Source organism: Cornus florida, unplaced genomic scaffold (genome assembly GCF_030987335.1).
Source record: "Cornus florida cultivar Cherokee Brave unplaced genomic scaffold, ASM3098733v1 CherokeeBrave_3.0.0_Hap2_Chr02, whole genome shotgun sequence".
Lineage (NCBI taxonomy): Eukaryota > Viridiplantae > Streptophyta > Magnoliopsida > Cornales > Cornaceae > Cornus > Cornus florida.
Genome location: NW_026775572.1, coordinates 56,426,526 through 56,450,552, shown reverse-complemented (window position 1 = coordinate 56,450,552; position 24,027 = coordinate 56,426,526). Strand labels below are relative to the sequence as shown.

Here is a 24,027-nt window from a genome sequence, read left to right as displayed (position 1 = left end):
TGTGTTTTTTTCATTATTATTGTAAATTGATACTAATTACAAATTAGAGGTAAAGGGCATAGTTAGTAGTTTAATAAGGAAATAACATTAAAGGCATTCATAATAAAAGGCAATATTGGTGAAAAAAAAAAATATACATTTTTAATAGAATTATGAAGTTAGTTGAAAATATTTGTTAAAACCATAAAAGTAGGACTTTTTGGTCCTTATAAAACTGTTTTAGGAACTAAAAAGTAGGACAAACTAGTAAATTTTTTTCCTTGTTCAAACTAGTAATATTCCAAGATTTTTTTTTTTTTTTATAAGTAAGAAATATAAAAAAAGGCGTTCAAGAGGGGAACGCGTCCCTTATACAAAAGTGGAATCGGGGGCTAGGGCTCCAAAGAATCCAAAAAAATGATTAAATCATCGGAAGAGGAACAAGAACTCCTTTTCACATAATTGAAAAGAAAGCGAATAATGTATAGTTTCAGCGTCACCATAGACGACTCCTTCCCTTCAAACATTCTGCTATTTCTCTCCTTCTAAATGCACCACCAAACGCAATGTGGGACAGTTCTCCAGTAATCGCGTACGCTTCTTCTCACACAACATCCTCTCCAAGCATGAATCAAATCCTTAGAAAAACGTGGCATTACCCAACGCATGCCAAACAACCCAAGAATAAGATTCCAATAGTTGTGCGCCACGGAGTAATGCATGAGGATATGATCAACTGATTATCTTGCTTACATAGACATCACCAATTAACAAAACAATTCCCCCTTTTCCTCAAATTATCAATCGTCAGTATCTTACCCCAAATTTTAATTATTTGCAAAAAGTGAAGTAGAAAATTAAGGACTCTTGCCTAGAAAATTACCACATGACTGAGAATTTTGCCACAAAAAAGAAAAATACATGAAAATATTTATATCTATTTAAATAATTTTGGGGTTAATTACACAATACCCCACTAAACTAATTTTTTTTTTTTTTTTTTTTAGAAAAAAATAATAATAATAATCGCATATCACCTCCATATATTAAATTTTAGGGTAAAGTATAATGACACCCCTTGAGGTTTGGCATAAGGACAACTAGATACAAGTTGGTCTATTTTTGGACAATGATACCCCTTGTAAAAACCTGGATCCAAATAGCCCCTCAAAAATTATAAAAAGTCAATATTGTCCTTTAATATTTTATTAATTTAAATTATAAAATATCAAAACTTTTAATTGACGTTTTTACCCTTATACACTCATTACACCTATATATATATATATATATATATATATATATGCATATGTATATATGTATCTGTATATGTAGTATTATGTAAACCCCAAAGCACCATACACCTAGACAGGACCCCAAAGCTCCGGCCAGACGCGATGTCCACCTCCACACCTTCCAACTACCACCACCGCCTGACTTCTATTACCCACCACCACCTCCACCTTCCTATTATGCCCAAAATGAGCCACCACCACCTCCGCCTTCCTATTACGCCCTAAACGAACCCACCCACGTTACCACAGCTCCCATGTAGGAGGTGAATCGGATTACTATGCTTCGCCACCACCCCTGCGGTGGCGACCGAAGTCAGAGGAGTACAATTACTCCTATTTTCTCGATTACCCACCACCGCAAGCCCATTCGACGCTATCGGTGTCCCCAGAGTCAGCTTCAACGGCAATCACTGCTTCGCTCACTTCAGGGCTCTGTTGCGGCTCCCTCATCGTCGCGAAGAAAACTTCGTCGTCTTGAAGCCAAAGTCTCACATTGCCGTCGTCGTGGGTTAGATCAAGATCGGGCTCCAATTTCAATCGCCGCCATGGGTTAGATCAAGATCGGACTTCATTGACGTCGTTGCTGAAGATGGAGAGAATGAATCGAGCCGCTAGAGCACTCACTGCCGCCCTCACTGAACAACCATTGCCGCCACCACCGTTAACCCTAATGTGTGGTACTTTCAAAGGACTTGTGTACTCCAGCATTAGGTAAGCTCACCGAACTGGGTCTCTCTTCACCGGTCCATTTTTGGCAGCTCCGTCTTCCTTACTCATCACCGTGGTTCATTTGATGACGATGATGAATTGATGATGATGATGATGATGGGGTGGTGGTTGTGGTGGTTGAGGTGTGATGATGATGCGGCGGCGGCAACTGTATATGCAATAGGGATGATTTGTGCTGGTGATATATGTGTGTGTATGCGCATGTCTATATATATATATATATACACACACACAGAGAAAGTGAGGGAGTAGAAGCTTTGTTATCATCAGGCTTTTTCCTTCTAATTGATTTTTCGTTTCACTCTGTTATACTTGTTTGGGTTAGGGTTTGAGAGGGGAAAGAGAAGAAGAGAGTGAGGAGAGAGAAAATTTGGGTGTCTTAGATGGATTGTACTCGGTAACCCATTTACCTATTTGATTCAAGGGTATTTAAGTCAATTTATTTGTCAATTTTATATCAAAGGGTAATAAAGTCAATTCACCATTGTCAGGGTGTCTTTGCCAATTTTATCAAACTTGAGGGGTGTTATTGACAAAAAATAGACCAACTTGTATCTGGCTGTCCTTATCAAATCTCAAGGGTTGTCATTGTACTTTACCCTAAATTTTAGTATACGAACACCCTAAAGTTATAAAAAATTTAGCAAGACACCACTTTTCTTCAAGTTACCATCTCTTTCCTTCAAGTTACCATTAAAAATAAACGATCAAGCCATTGGGAATTTTTGTAAATCCCAAAATACCCTTTCTATTAATTGCATGAAACACCCTGCACAGTTGCACTGTAAGAAATCTACACATTCCCCCCAGAAAACAGTTAGAAGTTTGCATATTACCCCTTGTCTGGGGAGCGGTGAGTGGTAGTGACTAGCAGTGAGATTTAAGTTCAAAATCTTTTTCTTTATTTTTCTTTTTATTTTTATAAGTAATATTTCATTGAAAAGCGCTTTAAATGGGAGCGCATCTTAGATACAAATGCACAAATCAGGAGCCTCTATTCTCAAACTATCCACAAAAGACTATAGAATCTCCATAGATATACAGTTACTCCCATGAACTTTAAAAAAATTAAGATCTAAGCACAAAGATTCAAATTCGAGAACTTACCTTCTTTGATGCCACATATAAAACTTTAATTCCATGGATATTGATATTGGCTTGTAGACTGCCAATTTGAAACTGGTTTATTGGGAAACACATTGAAAATATATGAAAACAATTGAAATGGAAACAACTCCAGAGAAGGAAATCATAATAATCATTAATTTAAATATGTGAGTTCCCCATTTACCTGAGTCATTTCCAAATTCTATTCATGCACTTCCTCAGTTCCTTGATGTCATCCTTCCTTTATTTATCTTTCCATAATCATTATGTTGACTTTCCTATCTTAACATGTCTTTACATCGGCAAGCATAAACTAATAGAGTAAAAGTTGAATGAGTATTAAGAGAAGAGAACGAAAAGCTCTTACTAGTCAATGTTTTCATGTGGTTAGATGTCCCTGAATGCTATTGATAACTCAATTTAGCACTTATTCAATTAAGTGCATTTGATAACGCAATTTGAATATCACTGAAAACGGCAATTGCTACTTAATATGGATAAAATTTTAGTGACAGTAACATCACTTATCACTGAAGGTTGAACACTTAAAATTCAAAAAGATATCAAAAAATATTTATTTTTTAATTACCACTTAAAAAATTCAGCACTTAAAATTCGGCTCTTAAAATTTCCAATACTTAAATTTCAGTTTTATCGAACAACACCTAAGATGAAATCTTTGAAGATGCTGAAAACAAGAAACAATACTGTGGGAGGACCAAGAAATGATGTGCCAGATGCAATAATCTGGTAATGGATCAGATTACTTTGATACCATTTACAGGAATCGGATATAATGAATAGGGTGGCAAGGCGAAGAAAACGTAGGAGACAAGTGCATAGACAATTGGCTCAGCAATGATGTTTAAGATCGGTTGGTCAATGACCAAATTTATTCTACTCCTATTGCTGTTTACATCATCTAATTTTCATGAATGCCATCTTTTACATGCTTATTTCATCACTCTGCTGGAGTTGATCTTATTTCCATCATTTCTCTTTGGGTTTAAAAAAAATTTTCCAGAATCTTTTCTTAGTGTCAGTTTTACCAGCACCATGGTTACTAATTGCATGAAAATTTAGGAAACAACGATTTGTATATGGAACTATACTGGACAGCATATCAAAAGTCACTGGGATTATCAAATTTGATTTGCATGCCGAACCAGATATCGGAAGAACAAAACTTGAAGTTGGAGGAAATGTTCAAGGAATCATTGACCTGGGAGCTGGTAGATTTGGTTCAGAAGCTATCTTTGTCCCTCGTAAGCCCGGAATTACTTCTGAAGAAGATGATGGTTACTTGATATTCTTTGCACATGATGAGAACACAGGGTATGTCTTCGTTTCTAACACTATAAGTAAAGACCGTAATTATTTATTTCTTCATTCTTTATATCACAATTACTATTGTGAAATGTAGAGTGCATTGAGTATGCTGCCTAAAAAACCTTAAATTCCAATGGTAGAATTTGTACCAATCCCAATCTGTTAGAACAACATTATGACAAAATGATGTTGATTCAGTTGTTTTTGGACTAGATTTAGAGGTGCACTCTACTGTTTGCGAGGTTGAAAAATAAATTTAATATCATCTCATTTTATCTCAGATGCTAACAATTGCTTCCTTGAAGTTGTCTGTTGTTAGATGCAATTAATACCTTGACAACAGTGTCACTGGTACAGAAGCTGTAGCACATAATTGGACAATAGTTCCCTCACTTTTTTTGTGAGCAGTCTTGTAATGTTTTCTAATATGGATCAGTCTCATGAGAGCTTTCACCATGAGCTCGTGCCCTTGACTGTTAGATTGGGAGGATAACCTTATCAGCCTCTTGTCCAACGGTTGAGTCTGCAAGCTCACATTGAGAAAATTGCAAATTGCCCCGCATTGTATTTTACATCAAATAGCTGAGATAACTGCTAAGTCACCTCACAACTCAATTTTGAAATTTAATCACCTTGATGATGTAAATCCAATCTGAGCTTTATTTTCTTTTTTTACTTGTGCAGAAAATCAGCAGTGAATGTAATTGATGCAAAAACAATGTCGGCTGATCCTGTAGCTGTTGTTGAATTACCCCATAGAGTTCCTCATGGATTTCATTCCTTCTTTGTGACAGAGGTCAGCTATTTGACTTTCTTTGTAATATTTGTTTTTATTTTAAACGTCTTCTTTTTTCATTCACAAGAGAGAGAGAGAGAGAGAGAGAGAGAGAACCTTTGAAAAGTTAAAAGTGGAACTAGGAAGAAATTATTACACCAAATTTGCACAACAGATGGAAGGAGTTCTTTTGAGATGCCATGTCATAGAAGTTGGATTCACTAACTAGCACCTTTACTGCCCAAACTTTTGGAGGATAGTAGTTTTTAAAAGAGGTGAACAACTGGGTTTCACATAGATGCAAACTAATTACGTGAACCAATTGTCTCATGAACTGGAAGGTCATTTTATAAATGGTCTTTTGAGGTTGGAGTGCCAGTGTTGTGATGTTGAAGATGTCTTATAACTTCACCTAGATTTATTATTATTATTTTCCTTACTAAGTACGTTTCATCCAAATACAGCTCCTGAGCTCCTCAAAAGAAAAGAATAAATAAGTAGGTAAGCTTTATTGTCACTATTGTGAAGATAGAGTTATTAACTCGGGGTGCGGAAGCTATTAGTTGATTTTAATTGTGTTAACTCTTTTAATGACCTAGATCTGATTATTAAGTCAACTTGCTCAATTTATGATTGATTAAATTATATGATAAATTTAAACATCCACAATCACAAATATATGTAAAGTAAAGCAAGTTAGAGTTAGAGAGATTGCACCAGGATTTTTAGCGAGGAAATCCTAGTTGATAAAATACATCAACTGTTTGAATGGGAAAAACCTCGTAGACTGTTCAGTTCAAAGTAAACTGATCCATTATGTTTGAAACAAAGTACATTGAACTTTGACTCTGGCTCACACCCTATCGTTCTACCAAACACCAATTGCTGACAATTCTTTGGCTTTGCAACGTCCGGTCCAACAGTAACTTGACCTCAGGTAGATCAGATAACACTCCTCGGATGCTCCAACCCTTTCAAAGTGTGATCGTTTTTACTTTTATTCTTCAAAATCTGAACTTGATGTAGAAGAATTAAATCATGTTTTTCATTCGGAATATCTGAATCTTCAATATAGCTCCAATTCCGATGAGATAGAGAACACCACTACTAAATCACTCATGAATATATGTGTGTGCTCTCAAAAATTCATTCAGAATAATCATATTTGATTTTCTGAATTTTCTCTCTAAAAGGCTTTCTCACAATATAGAATTGATATTTCTTAAAGCTATGAATAAACCTAGAAGACTAACAAGGTTTATATAGAGTTTAGAAAGTCCTAATCCCTCAGAAAATATGAAAAATTTCGTGTGTAGGACTTGGAAAGAAGTTGGGATAAAGAAGGAAACATTCAGGAAGAAGGTAACTGAAGTTAGAATGCTACCAGGAGACCTTGAACCGGTTCAGAGGGGCTGAACCGGTTCAAGAAGGCCAGAAAGTTTCTGACGTTGCCAACTTTAGTTCTTGAACGGTTCAGCCCCCTTGAACCGGTTCAAGATGGACAGTTTTGAAATTCTGCAGAAGTCGAACCAGTTCAGCCCTATTGAACCAGTTCAAGATGGCCAGAATGTATAATCTCCTTCCGAACCTTCCAAAACCCTTCCTCACTACTCCTCAAAACTTCTTAAAGCATTGTTCTCATCATCTCGGAGTGTAGTATATCATGAACACTTGAACTTCTTCAAATCCGCATCCGATCTTCAATCTTCGAAATTTTGAACCGAAAAATTACAACTCGATCGGACTTGTTTCGACAATGAAATTAGCCAGTTATAAAATATATATCTCACAATCTCCCCCTTTGGCAATTTCGTGACAAAACCCTAAAAACAATTCAGCAATCTACCCAAGCAGAAAAGTAAATTACAATGATTGTTAAAGGAAATAAACCCGCGGAAATTTTCTTGAACCTCAAGAAACTTCAACACTTGTAGCAACCTATAATCTGCACATTAGCTCAAACACAACTACACGTGAAGCTTAATTAAGAAAATAAACACAAGCATAAAATTGCAATTAAAGCTAAGAATGCCTGAATATCAATGCAATGTAAAAATGCAATGATCAATGGTTCTCCCCCTCAATGCAAAAAGTAAGTTTCTCTCACCCTAAATGATAAGACTCTAAACTCTCTCCCCCTTTTTGTCACAAATGAACAAGAGTCTTAAGGAAGAAAAATCATAGAAATAAAAAGCAGTCAGCCATATAAATCTTGTAAATTTAAACCAATGAGAATGTAGACAACACAAGACTATATGTATCAATAGAAATAACCAAGATCAATTCATTTAAGTTCCACAAACTTAGTAAGTGTAGTAAAATCACTACCAAGTTCAAAAAACATATGATCTGTCAATTGTTCAAATTTCAGATAATAAATCAATGATATCACATATCCTTAGAAATCAAACAATCTACCTGTGCAAAAGACATTTTTTTTTTCTCTCTCTTTATGCTTCATTTTTCTTTTTGCACATTGGTGGCTTTCACGCTTATTGGTAGTCGGGTCTTTCCCTTATTCCCGTTTGTTTCGAGTCAAGGTAGCTTTCGGACAAATCCTAAAGGTAGCCTTTTCCATCTCACCTTTTTCAAAACAGCAAATATTTTTTATTCTTTTTCAAACACTTTTAATTCCAAGCTATTTTTCAATTTTCTTTTCACTTCACTTTTTTGGTTTAAAACATATAAATCAAGTTTAAATTCCAAGACAATGATCAATCATGTCAACATTATCTTTGACCAAAACAATAATATCTCAAATAAATGTGCTATCAATGATTCATTTACTATACGAAATAAGTAAGCAAAACCAATTTCGTCAATTCATAGCCATTGTATATTTTCCACAAATAATCCACGTGTCATTAAACTCCTTGTGTTCAATATACTTAAATCAATATGGTTTGCTTAACTTCCCAAAAACACAATCTAGACACTTAAGATATGCATGAAAATCCTTTCTAGACTATGTCCTTGCAATGCATCTAATTAAGACAACAGACATTAATAGATTTCCTAAAATGAGAAAACTTAGGAGCATTTAATGGTTTAGTGAGAATATCAGCCAAATTCTGATCAGTATGCACTTTTTCTAAAGACACAACATTTTGTTCAGCAAGTTCCCTAAGAAAGTGATGTCGAATGTCAATGTGCCTAGCCCTAGAATGCAAAACTGGATTCTTTGAAATATTAATTGTACTAGTATTATTACAAAAGATAGCAAAAGTACCTTGATCAACTCCATAATCCATAAGCATTTGTTTCATCCAAAGCAATTGTGTGCAACAATTTCTAGCAGCAATGTATTCAGCTTCACAAAATGATAAAGATATGCAAATTTGCTTCTTGTTGTACCATGAAACAAGGTTAGTACCAACATAGAAACAACCACCTGAAGTACTCTTTCTATCATCCTTGTTACCAGCCCAGTCAGCATCAGTATAGCCTGCAATCTCAAAGTTAGATTCAGAATAATAACGCAATCCATAATTCAATATACTATTGACATAACGAATAATGCGTTTGACTACAAGAATGTGTTGTTCTCTAGGATCAGCTTGATACCTAGCACAAACACCTACACTAACTGAAATATCTGGCCTAGTTGCTGCCAAATACAACAAGCTACCAATCATACTCCTATACAAGAAATGATCAACCTTGTTAGGATCAGAGTCTCTATCCAATTTGGATGAAGTACTTATAGGAGTTTGCACATGCTTTGAATCTTTCATACCAAATTTCTTTACTAACTCATTTGCATATTTTGATTAAGATATGAAAATCCCATCATCAAGTTGTTTCACTTGGAGACCAAGAAAGAAAGTCAATTCACCAATCACGCTCATTTCAAAAGTATTACTCATATCCTTAACAAAATTATGAACAAGGTTATCACATGTGCCACCAAAAACAATATCATCCACATATATTTGAGCAACAAGAAAATCTTTTCCTTTCCTGAAAATGAACAACGTTTTATCAGCTACTCCTCTTCTGAACCCCTTGTGCATTAGATAAGAAGTTAACTTCTCATTACAAATTTGACTAATACTCAACAGATTAGCAGCTAAACCTTTAATATATAGAACATTCTTTGACTCCCCAATTCCTGAAAATTTGATCTTACATTTATCACTTACAGTAGAAGCATTACCATCACCAAAAGTAACAGTACCAACTGAGCATTCCTTAAAAGTGGTAAACAATGTTCTATCCCCTGTCATATGACTAGAGCAACCACTATCAAAGTACCAACCACATGGACCAAGTGCTCTAGTGCAGTGTGCATGGCAAGGCATTTAAAAATCTCTTTCTTTACCCGAACAATTTTAGATTCATTATGCAATGATTTTCTTATTGTTCTCAGCAAAGTGTCACATGTCTCAATCGTCCTAATCCTCTTTTTCTTCAAATTTGAACTTTCTAAACTTTTCAATTTCTTTCCTAGTTCAATTTTTCTTTTCTGACACTTATACTTGATATGCCCTTTTTCACCACAAAAATGACGTGTTGAAATAAGTTTGGGAGAACTATAGATGACACAAGGTTTTGTTTCAACTTTTACAAAAATATCTTTTGATTTTTTAAAATTCAAATATTTTGAAGTTAAAGCCAATTCTTTGTTATGACTAAAATTCTCAACCACTCCTTTCAACTTATCAATTTTGTAAGTGTCAATATTAACTTTCTGAAAAGACTGTTTTGATTTAACAAATTCACTACTCAAATTATCAATTTTAAGTTCCAGTGATTTATTAAACAAATTTACCTTCTTAAGTTCCTTTTCCAGAAATCAATCTTATGAAGAAGATTCAAATTTTTATGGCCAATTTTTACCAAATTCTTATTAGAGACAGAAACTTCTAACTTATAAATATCTATATCAAGTTCCACAAGATTTAATTTCTCTAACAAATTTTCAAAATCCTTTTTAAACTTGGACCACTTAATTTGCATGTTTGTGACAGAATAAAAAACATGAGTTAAAGGCAACACATCAACAATAGATAAATTTTCAGACATGATTCAAAAATCAATAGTAAATCAACAAATATGATCTACTCTATATATCGAGTATTCCGCTCTGATACCAATTGTGAAAATAGAGTTAACGCAGGGTGCAGAAGCTATTCGTTGATTTTAATTGTGATTAACTCATTTAATGACCTAGATCTGATTATTAGGTCAACTTACTCAATTTATGATTGATTAAATTATATGATCAATTTAAACATCCACAATCACAAATATATGTAAAGTAAAGCAAGTTAGAGTTAGAGAGATTGCACCAGGATTTTTAGCGAGGAAACCCCAGTTGATAAAATACATCAACTGTTTGCATGGAAAAACCTCGTGGACTGTTCAGTCCAAAGTAAACCGAGCCACTATGTTTGAAACAAAGTACACTGAACTTTGACTCTGGTTCACCCCTATCGTTCTACCAAAACACCAATTGCTAACAATCATCTGGCTTTACGACGTCCCGTCCAACAGCAACTTGACCTCAGGCTTATGCTTGATATCTGTAGAAGAGTAGCAAGTAGATCAGATAACACTCCTCGAATGCTCCAACCCTTTCAAAGTGTGATCGCTTTTACTTCTGTTCTTCAAGATTTGAACTCGATGTAGAAGAATTAAATCCTGCTTTTCATTTGGAATATCTGAATCTTCAATATAGCTCCAATTCTGATGGGATAGAGAACAACACTACTAAATCACTCATGAATATATGTGTGTGCTCTCAAAAATTCATTCAGAATAATTAGATTTGATTTTCTGAATTTTCTCTCTCTAAAAGGCTTTCTCAAAATATAAAATTGATATTCCTTAAAGTCATGAATAAACCTAGAAGACTAACAAGATTTATATAGAGTTTAGAAAGTCTTAATCCCTCAGAAAATATGAAAAATTCCGTGCATAGGACTTGGAAAGAAGTTGGGATAAAAAAGGAAACATTCAGGAAGAAGAAAACTGAAGTTAGAATGCTAGTAGGAGACCTTGAACCGGTTCAGAGGGGTTGAACCGGTTCAAGAAGGCCAGAAAGTTTCCGACGTTGCTAACTTTGGTTCTTGAACCGGTTCAGCCCCCTTGAAACGGTTCAAGATGGACGTTTTGAAATTCTGCAGAAGTTAAACCAGTTTGGCCCTGTCGAACCAATTCAAGATAGCCAAAATATATAATCTCCTTCCAAACCTTCCAAAACCCTTCCTCACTATTCCTCAAAACTTCTTAAAGCATTGTTTTCATCATCTCGGAGTGTAGTATATCATAAACACTTGAACTTCTTCAAATCCGCATCCGATCTTCAATCTTCGAAATTTTGAACCGAAAAATTATAACTTAATCAGACTTGTTTTGACAATGAAATTAGCCAATTATAAAATATATATCTCACAGCTATCAAAATTAAGACATTGAAAAATTCAATTCGGACGTGGACACTTATTTTGGGAGCATCTTTAAAAATAATGATGGCCTCTTTTTTTCTCTTTTTTAACGACAACAAGGAGTGATGCTATAAGAGAATAAGAATAGGATCGTTTCAATCGTTTTCCTTTCTATCTAAGATTCCATAATGTTTTTCTGTTCATTTTTTTATGGGAGAGCCGTTGAGCAAGGAAAACTCATAAATGGTTGGTGTCCTAAAATTTTTACAGAATACAAATGTGTCTCATCCGTCTCCACTTCTGGTCAACTATTTGATTTGACAATTTGAGTCTGAAGTGAAAACAAATTCCGCAACACAAGTCAATAAACTGTATTTGGTCGTACAAATTGGTGGATTTAGGAAATGGTCCTCAAATCCCCAGCTACTCTAGATTCCTTAAAAGTAAATGGATAGTTTGTACTAAAAAAATTTCTTGTTGCTTGTCAATGTAGAATGATGCACCATTCAGTAGAAAATTCTTCAAATAGTATATTTCTCTCCATTATTAGCTTAGGACTATAAACTGAAAATCAGGGTAAAATGTGAAAACTCAAAGATTCTTAGATCAAAGATGAAAGGAAATGTTTTATTCTATGATAATTGAGAAATTTTCTTAGAAAATTGGGGGGAGCACATGAATATGTTGAATATAGTGCATAAATCTTATGGTTGTATAGTTTCACAATCACCATCATAACAATAAGCAGCTTCTTCCAACAGTGTTAAGGTTGCCTTTATCCGTTCATGGAATCGGTCGTTCTAGTATGAGTTAAACCTGCTATCTTAGAAATTTACCTACCCTATTTTATGGTGATTCTATCTTCGTCTGCTTTGTTTTGCTTTAGTTTGTTTTATACTTATAATTTGGGTTTATGATGTTTTAAACAGGAACAACTTGAAGAACAAGCAAAACTCTGAAGGTTCGGAACCTCTTGATCGCTTGAAATATACTCCCATAGGTGAAACGCCAGAGCTATGTAAAAATATACACTTGTTGCTCCAATAAACTCTGCAGATTGTATCCGCAGCTCAGTCTAGTGAACAGATTGTACATGTAGTATGAGTGGCTTTAACAATTGTGAAGATGATGACATTTTACAAAACTTAAATTACTGTACAAATGGCAGTATCCCAATGATAGGTCCATTTTTTCTTGAATTGTAAGAGCATTTAATATGTTTCTAATGCCTTAACCTTCATTATTGATACGAATAGTCATCTTCTTCTAATGCTTGTCACTCTCTTGTTACCAGTGTCATTTTTCCAATTCATCCAGATCCCTTCTCGTACGTTTTTTGGTGCTATAATGCATTCAACAACATAGTTGACAAAATGTTTTGAGGCTTGATTTATTGTGTTGATCTTAAAATAATTTTTTGATGTCACGAGTTATGTACCTTAGAGGATCAAGCCTCGAAATATTGTGTTGATGTTGGCACATTGTGTTAACCGTTAATAACAGAAATTCGAGAGTCCAACACATTAAATCAAACCTTGAAATAACATGTTGACTCTCAAAATGAGTTGTTGAGTGGGCCATGTTGTGTACAACGGAGGATCTGAATTCTTATACAATAGGCAGCCCAGCCATCGTGTACTTCTTTTTCGTCAGGTGATGTAGTGAATGATTTATGTGAACACAACGGTAACTTTAGATTCACGGGACTTGATACAACAGGAAAAGAAGACTCCTTAACGACAAGATTTGCAATACCAAACTCAGAAGGCAGTAGAAGCTTATTAGATGATAAAAACACAAACCCTTTGTGAGTGAAGTTGAAATATGAAAATGACCTTAGTTGCATGGTCAACACTAACAAATTAACTACTTTTTCATAAAACTGAATGCATATGTTCTTTTTTCTATTTTCAGCAATTAGAACTTCATGGTACAATAACTTGTATTCTAAGGGAAGAGTCCAGCAGGGCTTGATCCCAGTTTTGGCATTGAAGAAGGGTGGACTTGAAGTAATCCTTGTGATGTCCCCTTGAGAGAATGCACAAACTCAAATTACCAAATATCAATTAATCAACACCAAATGACCAAAAACATAAAGAGCCCCCATCTCTTCATCTACTGAATTAAGAGAGCACATCAAGCTGCAACAACTAAAGAAAGCGGTACCAGTAACCAAAGCGGTAAGAGTAATGATACAAAGACCGAATCGCAATACCAATCAATAGAATCCAACAAGGACTTGTTGGGGCACAGCGGAAGCAAAAGAAAGAAAGAAAAACAACAATTCAAATCACAATACAAGATATATACGTGGTTCACCCAAAATTAGGGTTACATCCACGGATGAGAAGAGATTTACTAAATATGTAGAGATATTACAATAGTAGAGAATTTCAACACCGGACCACGCCCACAAACTCTTGACCAAGTTTTCCGTGTACTCCACGAGACTCCCTATCGCCATCAGTGTTCACTCTACCAAACTCGTAACTCACCCCTACCATCAACGTACTCCCTCATGAGGCTACATCTCTCTCAACTCATAACTCTCAACAATAGCCTAATTGTCTATTTATAAAGTCACATACCCAATTCCTTTGTGGACAAGGATTACAATTTTTTAGAGCCCAATTTATGTCTCTATAAGAAATTACCATAAAAAATACACTAAAATATAAACTAATAATAATGGGAATTTGAGACATAATTCCTAACAATCTCCACCTTGGCTCAAATTCCATTACGTCAATCATCGCTTCTCATGGCAATTAAATCTGGACAATTCTCTGCGACTTCAATCTTCTCGATTTTGTTGCAGAAGTCAGATTAACCCCACTATATGTTGCTCATTCAGTCAAAACCCCAAGGCTCCACCTTGACTACTCAAGCTCCATGCCATATAACCAAGCCGATTGACTCCACCTACAACTGAAGCCCGTTGTAGCACATGTTGAGACTTCTTGTGTTTTCTGGATCTCCTTCACCTTTGGCTCTGATACCAGTTGTTGGGGCATAGCAGAAGCAAAAGAAAGAAAGAAAAACAACAATTCAAACCACAACACAAAATATATATGTGGTTCACCCAAAATTAGGGTTACATCCATGGATGAAAAGAGATTCGCTATATATGTAGAGATATTACAATAGTAGAGAATTTCAACATCAGACCACGCATACAAACTCTTGACCGAGTTCTCCGTGTACTCTATGAAACTCCCTCTCGCCATCAATGTTCACTCTACCAAACTCGAACTCACCTCTACCATCAACGTACTCCCTCATGAGGCTGCATCTCTCTCAACTCATAACTCTCAATAATAGCCTAAGTGTCTATTTATAGAGTCATATACCCAATTCCTTTGTGGACAAGAATTACAATTTTTTTACAGCCCAATTCACGTCTTTATAATAAATTACCATAAAAAATACACTCTAAAATAGAAACTAATAATAATGGGAATTTGAGACATAATTCCTAACAGGACTCTAGTGTTAGTGAATTATAAGAATAGACTCGTTTCTCCTATTATGTCTATATATATAGCTAACACATCAGTCGGTTTTGTTGCCGTTGGCAATTATATCGTTTTTCAATCTGTAAATGAAAGAAACTACAATTCAGTTTGAGATATTATGGAAAACATTAGACTAGTATTCTGTTGCAAAAAAATATATGCTTCATGTGACATTTAAGATATAACAACCCTTATACTAATATGCTATGAGATAATTAACAATATGTTAAGAAATTATTAATTAAATATGCAACTATATATTTAATTAAATATGCAAAATAAAGTAATAAATTAATAAATAATAAATAAATAATTTGGACCGAGGCTAGTATTGAATACTATGTCCTTAAGACAATTTACACCCCACATGGTGCTAAAGGACTATATGGCGTTTGTCTCTTAGGATACAATAGTTTACATCCATCAATAGCAGCACTTCAAACTAGTGGACACGGCAAACCTCCTCCGTGTAATACTCTTTCTGACTAAAAAATGCATCAATACTATATAAATAATGAATTGAGAGTGAAATCCGAACCAAATGGCTCGGACCAAATTTAATATGGCTCAATGAAATTGGTTTTGGGCCTAAGTAGCTCAAACCACTTAGACCATGGCTTGAACCCACACCCACTTGGGTTGGGTTCATCTTGAGAGAGGGAGAGAATAATGAATTGCACTTTTTTTTTAAGTATAAATTTCTAATAGGGGATTATAGGTATTTATAGAGTAAATAGTGCCTATTGGGAATGGCTGTGTTCCTTTAATTGCAACATTTCTTATTGGTTCAATCCATTCACTTAACACCTATTACAAACCAACGCATGCTGTAGTTATTAACCGTTGACTCATTACCAATCACCAACTAACGAATGAGTTTGTTCTGAATACCTCTCTGTAGCCAAACTCACAAGGGTGAACATAGTTCAACATTCTCAATCACGTTATCCTTGCTTTATAATCAATTATAACCATGTTAAGGATACGTTAAAGGATCGGCAGTGAATACAACCTTTATTTAATATATTTACATTGCAATGACTAACATTTACGTTGTAATTTAACGTGATACACAGATAACCAAAGCCATACATACGTGTAGGCAAGTATTATTCACATATTCCAACATATTCATTTTTGGTTGAGTCAAGTCTATAACTTCATATCATAAATCAGCCCCAAAGGTAAGCATCAACTTGATGAAGTCAACAAGAGTAAGTTTTCCCTTGACCATGCAATCCATACATCATAGATGATCTTATCACTACAAAGGCTACACCATTGAACATTCTAATAGCATGAGTTCATGAAATTTGAACAACCGAATGTTAGAAATATAAATGGCTTACAAAAATAACTCATCAGACAAAACACCCTATAAGAACATTAAGAAAGGAACAAAATACAAAAACAACTAATAAACATACAGAGTCTTTTACAAATATGCTTATATACAAATCAACAATTACGAGGCCTTTTCCCAACTACTTAATTATTTATAAACAGAAGATTAAAATAAAACAAAATCAATCTGGTACTAGGCCATGTCTTCCGAAGGGGGTTAATCATTATTTATGATACTCCTTGTGATGTGAAAAGTTGAATCTTAATAGGCAAATTATTGTTGGAGTATGTATTAATGTTTCTAACAAGTGGTATCCGAGCCATGGTTCCCAAATTTGATGCATGAAATTGTTGGAAACGGGAGCATTAAAAACATAAACTTTGGATGAAATTTGGAATAGATTCCGCTAATAATTTTTTGCGGATCTCTAGACGAGCGCATTTCTCTCCATAAGGAGATGAACGTGGTATATTTACTTTCTCAAATCCGTTTCGGGGTGAATGAGAAATTAGCTCCAAAGTGGTGTTTTGATAAGCTTAAATGGATATGCAAAATGTGAGAAGTGTTTGTCCCACATGAAAAAAATGTTGAAACAAATTAAAATTTAACTAAGCTGAGTTTATGATTTGGGTTTGGGCTTGGGCCTAATTGTAAAGTCCAGATTATTCTTTTTTAGAATTTTGGATTGGGCCTAATTTTGGGCTGGGCTTATTTAAATGGGTTTCACAAATGGGTGGGTTTTTTTTTTTTTTTTTTTTTTTGTGGTTGTTTTTTGAATTAAAAAACTATTTTTTAGTTTTTCTAAAAGGTTATACTTTTTAAATTAAAAAAACCATATTTTAGTTTTTCTAAAAGGTTACACTTTTTAAATTAAAAAAATCATATTTTAGTTTTTCTAAAGGGTTATACCTTTTAAATTAAAAAACCACTTTTTAGTTTTTTTTTTTTTTAAAGGGTTACACCTTTTTTCGAACCATCATAACCTATGGTTGCACCCACTCGAAAAGGCACATTGCAACCTATTGGAATGGATGTGTCTATTGGTGAACAGACACCATGTGAACCATTACAACCAATTGGAATAGATGTGTCTAGTGGTGAACAGACACCATGTGAATATTGCAACCTATTGCAATGGTTGTGTCCAATAATGAAAAGATACACCCAATCCGAAAAGGCATTTCTATTTCTATAAATACCCCCATTTGGATCATTTGCAAGTGGTTCAATTTTCATTTTCTTCTTTCTCCCTCTCTAGACTTGAACCCAACCCAAGTGGGTTCAAACCATATGTTAAGTGGTCTGAACCACTTAGACCCTAATCCAATTTTATCGAGCCATATTAAGATTAGTCTGAACCATTTGGTTCGGATTGCACCAAATTCAGTATTTATATAGTATAGATACATTTTTGAGTCAGAGAGAGTATTACACGGAGAAGGTTCGCCGTATCCACAAGTTTGTAGTGTTGCTACTGGTGGATGTAGACCGTTGTATCCTGGGAGATAGACGCCACTGAATCCGTTAGCACCATAGCGGGGCGAATCTGTCTTAAGGACATAGTATCCAATACTAGCCTCGGTCCAGGTTCTTTTTATTATTATTATTATTATTTTAATTTATCTTGCATATTTAATTAAATATAGAGTTGCATATTTAATTAATGATTTATTAGCATATTGTTAATTATTTCATGACATATTAGTATAAGGTTTGTTATATCTTTAATGTCATATGAAGCATATATTTTACCAATAATCTTAAGACAGATTCATTCCTTGCGTAGATTTTATTATATGTTTCTATTTAAGATATAAACAAGTACATATTATACTAATAGTTGAGATATAATAAAATAATGTTATATACATTATTATATGATAATATGTTAAATATTAATGCATTCAATATTATGTGAAATTGAAGAATGTTATATAAGTAGATTATTGAATTATTCAATATTGGTTGAATTATTTAATTTTGTAATATGATATTATGAAGTATATGACATTACCTTAAACATGTACCAACTAGAGGTGGAAAAAGGTACTTCGTTACTTTTATCAATGGTTGCACAAGATACCGTTATGTGTATTTGCCACGAAGCAAAGATGAAACCTTAGAAATGTGACATCATATGAATTATGGAAAAAGTGTGGGGGTGTCTATTTAAGGTTGCAGATCCTACTTCTATGAAAGGTTAGAGTGGACCTAAAATGTGACAACCTTGTAGGTGAGTGTGTCGTGGACGGGTGCAAGAGACACTAACAGGCTACTACACTAGGCGAGCTACAAGTGCACAGTCCCTACACATAAAACCTTTGATAGGTTATTCTCATAACAGTATTGCATATCATTTCCTTGTGCATAAATCATACAATGAAAATAAAGATGAGCTTAGAGGTAGTAAAAAGGTTAGAACGTCTAAATCTTTTATTCCTGATTTTCTAGCATGTTTATTGGAGAATAAGCAACAAAGCTTTAAGGAAGCAAATTCTTCTCTTGATTATTATTACTTCTCATATTAATTATGTGATATAATTAATCATGTGATATAATATGAAACTATATTGTTATGCAAGTTTAATATTATTTTTATAAATGTTTACTTTCATTAGATACTATAATATTGAACTATGTAGTTGAATTACTTAATGTGTATTGTAATTCAAATTTACAACATAATTTATTTAAAATGTGATATTATTGAATTTTGTATGAATGAACTAGTCCAACTATGTCAACTCTTCTGATAGTCAAAGGAAAACGATCTATACTAGTGTTTAAGACACGTATAGCTGTAAATGGGCTGAATCAGAGAATTTTTTTCAATAACTCGAAAGAATTTAATGGAAATTGTTATGGATACACTAAGCAAGTACACCTAGACAAGCTAAATCAAGCTAGTTAGCTCTAATATACAATTTAGCTAAAAGCTAAAATGTTATTGAGTTACAAACTAGTTAGCTTAGGTATAAGCTAAAATGATTAATGAGGTGCACAGAACTTAAGAGGAAGATGAAAAATCTGTTAATTGGTTCTAGCTCTCAACTTAGTAGTAAAAAACACGAGGGTGATGAGTAGCTATTTTAGCCATAAGCTATTTGAGCTATTCATTATATCTGCTCATGTAGGAGGGAATAATACTAGTTGTAAAGTAGTAATTTTTGAAGAATATTCTTCAAAATAAATTACTCTACTACCAAGATAGACCACTTAGATAAGTGTGTACTAAAGCTATGAGCTATTAGAATTGCTAGCTAAACAAACTTAACTTCAAGCTAGCGGTAATAATTGAAAAGTGGGTGCTCATCATAACTTAGTAGTGAGATATGAGAAGAGTGTGTAATAATACTTGAGAAGTGAGTGCTCATTCTGTGGTGATTGTATCCAAAACTTAAATAATAAGATAATTATTTGCTTAAATGATTGAGTTATGTGATGTGTGACACATGAAAGGTTATGACATGTTAATATGACTAACTTAACATGAATAACTCAATTCATAAATACAAGAGATGTAGAAGCAAATATTAATTAAAGCCCATATCTCTAGCATTAATTCACAGTAACGGCAGTGACATATTATAAAAACAAGCTAGAGATAAAGTGAATACATATGCACTAGAGACTGTTATACATGCTTGTTGAAAAACAAATATAGAACCTTGAAAAGGTAGATGAGGTGAAATATTTAATATATGGTATTTCAAGAGTTGGAAAACCATAAGAAATATATCATATATAAAATTTCAGGATTATCCCAAAGTTGTGGGGGGATATTGTCCATAGATAAAATTTGCTATGAGTTACCTCACCAAATAAGAAATACTTATAAATGTAGGGTTCTTAATCCTAAGAAATTTTGGATGGAACCAAAAATCATTTATAGTATTATAACAATAGTGCATGTTGTTTCCTATGAGGAAAATATTATGGAACAACTAGAAAAGTTCTTTTTCCAGCGGAAGAGCTGAGTTATTTGTTCTAGTTGAAAAGTAAAGTGTGCAAGCTTATAAGTTCTTGAGTGGATTAAAGCTAGTACCAAGACAATGACATAAATGTGATGTATAAGTCATTGTATGCCTTAAAAAAATTAATGATATACTAATTAGTATATTTGATATGAAAGATTTAATATCTAATAACATAGTATATTCTCAATAGAGTGAGATTAAGATAATACTAGTTATGATAACAAAAACCTAGCTAACTTTTGTAAATGTAAATCTCAAATATAAATACTAGCCAAAGTATATCATTGGTTGAGATTGCAAGGCATCTTAATAACTGTGTTTAATTGCACATTTTCAATCCAGGATTAGATCATTGAAAAACAATAAATTAGGTAGTTGAGATACACCCTAAATCCAATATTGCATAGATTGAGGTATCTAACTAAATTGGAGGTGTAACAGTGATGCAATTTGGATATGGGATATTAAAGACTTCAAATCCAATAGTGGATATGTCTTTTATATTAAAGGTGTAGTTCTATGTTCTTAATATAACTCAAAGTTAGAAACTTTGAATAAATCAAATAGGGAAGTCAATAGATTTCACCTAGAGGACAATTCAAAGTAAGTCTCCACCCGTGCCATTAAAGAAAATGATATTGCTAACAATAAGCAATTTTAGGGCACAAAGTATACAGTTGCTCTCACCTGGAGAAATCTCTGCAGAGTGTAATATTTCTAAACACAACCTTGTGGCCACATATAAAATTGAAGGTTGTACTAGAGAGCAATTGTACAGATCATCGAGGGGAATGGGATTAAAAGCCGAAAGCTAACGAGTCACCTTAATGGAAACCCAACCTAGTTGATTGGAGATCCCAAGATCTAGGTTCAAAGGGACAACAAAAATCCTGAGTGACTCACCAGAAGCACTGGGAAGATATAAATCTTCTGCCCATTATGATGAGACAGTGCTACCTACAGCAAGGATTAGGATAAGCTATGTTTTTAATGACTCTTATACCTTGAAAATTCAAGTGGGGTATGGTAGGATACTCTTAATAAGAAGTCACTTATATGAGTGTGAAGTGGGGCCGCTTCTATGAGAACTATAAAGGCTAAGTTTTCTAGAGCACTCATTGAATACCAGGACTTGTTCAGGGCCAAAATGAACACAACAATGAGAACCAACTTTGTGAGGAAAGGTACTGTGTGTTTGTTATTGTCTTGGTTTATACAAACGGCTGAACAGTTCAAGACATCGCGTTCACTAGTTAGCCAGTAAATCCGATAACAATACACTAGGGAAGGTTCAAAGCCAAAAGCTACCTATCCTAATGCAGTAAATTTTCGATTATACTCTCTCTAGTGTCTGCATGATCATTTGTTGCATTTTATGCAAATTTCCATTCATGTGGGGGATTGTTGGAAACGGGAGCATTAAAAACATAAACTTTGGATGAGATTTGGAATAGATTCCGCTAATAATTTTTTGCGGATCTCTAGACGAGCGCATTTCTCTCCATAAGGAGATGAACGTGGTATATTTACTTTCTCAAATCCGTTTCCGGGTGAATGAGAAATTAACTCCAAAGTGGTGTTTTGATAAGCTTAAATGGGTATGCAAAATGTGGGAAGTGTTTGTCCCACATGAAAAAAATGTTGAAACAAATTAAAATTTAAATAAGCTGAGTTTATAATTTGGGCTTGGGCTTGGGCTTAATTGTAAAGTCCAGATTATTCTTTTTTAGAATTTTGGATTGGGCCTAATTTTGGGCTGGGCTTATTTAAATGGGTTTCACAAATGGGTGGGTTTTTTTTTTGGTGGTTGTTTTTTGAATTAAAAAACTATTTTTTAGTTTTTCTAAAAGGATACACTTTTTAAATTAAAAAAACCATATTTTAGTTTTTCTAAAAGGTTACACCTTTTAAATTAAAAAAATCATATTTTAGTTTTTCTAAAGGGTTATACCTTTTAAATTAAAAAATCACTTTTTAGTTTTTTTTAAAGGGTTACACCTTTTTTTGAACCATCATAACCCATGGTTGCATCCACTCGAAAAGGCACATTGCAACCTATTGGAATGGATGTGTCTATTGGTGAACAGACACTATGTGAACCATTGCAACCTATTGGAATAGATGTGTCTAGTGGTGAACAGACACCATGTGAACCATTGCAACCTATTGCAATGGTTGTGTCCAATAATGAAGAGATACACCCAATCCGAAAAGGCATTTCTATTTCTATAAATACCCCCATTTGGATCATTTGTAAGTGGTTCAATTTTCATTTTCTTCTTTCTCCCTCTCTAGACTTGAACCCAACTCAAGTGGGTTCAAACCATATGTTAAGTGGTCTGAACTACTTAGACCCTAATCCAATTTTATCGAGCCATATTAAGATTAGTCCGAACCATTTGGTTCGGATTGCACCAAATTCAATATTTATATAGTATAGATTCATTTTTGAGTCAGAGAGAGTATTACACGGAGAAGGTTCGCCGTATCCACAAGTTTGTAGTGTTGCTACTGGTGGATGTAGACCGTTGTATCCTGGGAGATAGACGCCATTGAGTCCGTTAGCACCATAGCGGGGAGAATCTGTCTTAAGGACATAGTATCCAATACTAGCCTCGGTCCAGGTTCTTTTTTTTTTATTATTATTATTTTATTAATTTATCTTGCATATTTAATTAAATATAGAGTTGCATATTTAATTAATGATTTATTAGCATATTGTTAATTATCTCATGACATATTAGTATAAGGTTTGTTATATCTTAAATGTCATATGAAGCATATATTTTACCAACAGAAACTTATATGAATTTTTTGCATATTTTTATAGATTTATTTTGATGGTTGATTATGTATAACCCGATTAATGCTCAATATTGATGACTATATATTACAGAATTGTTTTTATTCACATTATGAAATGTTCAATTTTGAAGTAGTGTCGGTATGTCCAAGGGAGGGTCAATGCTATGAATAGTTGGATATTGTGAAATAATTAATCTATATAAATTTATGATCAGCCCAATGGAGACATGCACACGGTAAAGGCACTTTCACAAGCATGTCATAGGTGACCTAGCATACCGTAACCGGTGGCGATCCCATTTTTTTAAGCTATATTTCATTTAGCCGGATTAAAAGATATATTTTTATAACATCTTCATTCATTCTCGATCATTTTACAAAAAGTTATGATAGAGAGTCTGATAATCGGACTTCCGACCAATTTTTTATGAACAGAGGTTGATGTCAACATAATATCTATGATATTAATGATAATGTCAACATCTACTCACATAAATCAATCGGAATCGTCCGATTTCCAAACTTTAAATCATCTTCTCACGGGAGTTTCTTAGCAAAGAAATGAGATGGACAGGACAGGATGATAGCAAAAAGGGGTTAGGCCATCCCTTATTTTCTATTCCCTATCTCTCATATTCTCCGCAGGCCTAAGTTTAGTTTTAAAACAAACACAAGTTAGACAGACATTCCTTCCCCTCTCTTTCTCTATTTCTTTTCTCTTCTCTGCATTTCTCTCAGTGCAAACGAGGGCTTAGGGTTTTGATTGGTTTGTTGAAGTGGAA

General features: G+C 34.0%; 1 protein-coding gene across 1 annotated transcript in view; it reads left to right on the top strand.

The window, feature by feature from the left end:
* Window positions 1-12,902, top strand: part of LOC132295053 (carotenoid 9,10(9',10')-cleavage dioxygenase 1-like) — a 44,383-nt gene extending 31,481 nt beyond the window's left edge. Inside the window, exons 12-14 of the mRNA XM_059793131.1 lie at window positions 4,194-4,445; window positions 5,124-5,235; window positions 12,533-12,902. Of these exons, the coding sequence (XP_059649114.1) occupies window positions 4,194-4,445; window positions 5,124-5,235; window positions 12,533-12,562 (394 nt within the window). The 3' untranslated portion in view covers window positions 12,563-12,902. The remainder of the gene's footprint in view (window positions 1-4,193; window positions 4,446-5,123; window positions 5,236-12,532) is intronic.
* The last annotated feature ends 11,125 nt before the right edge of the window (window positions 12,903-24,027 follow it).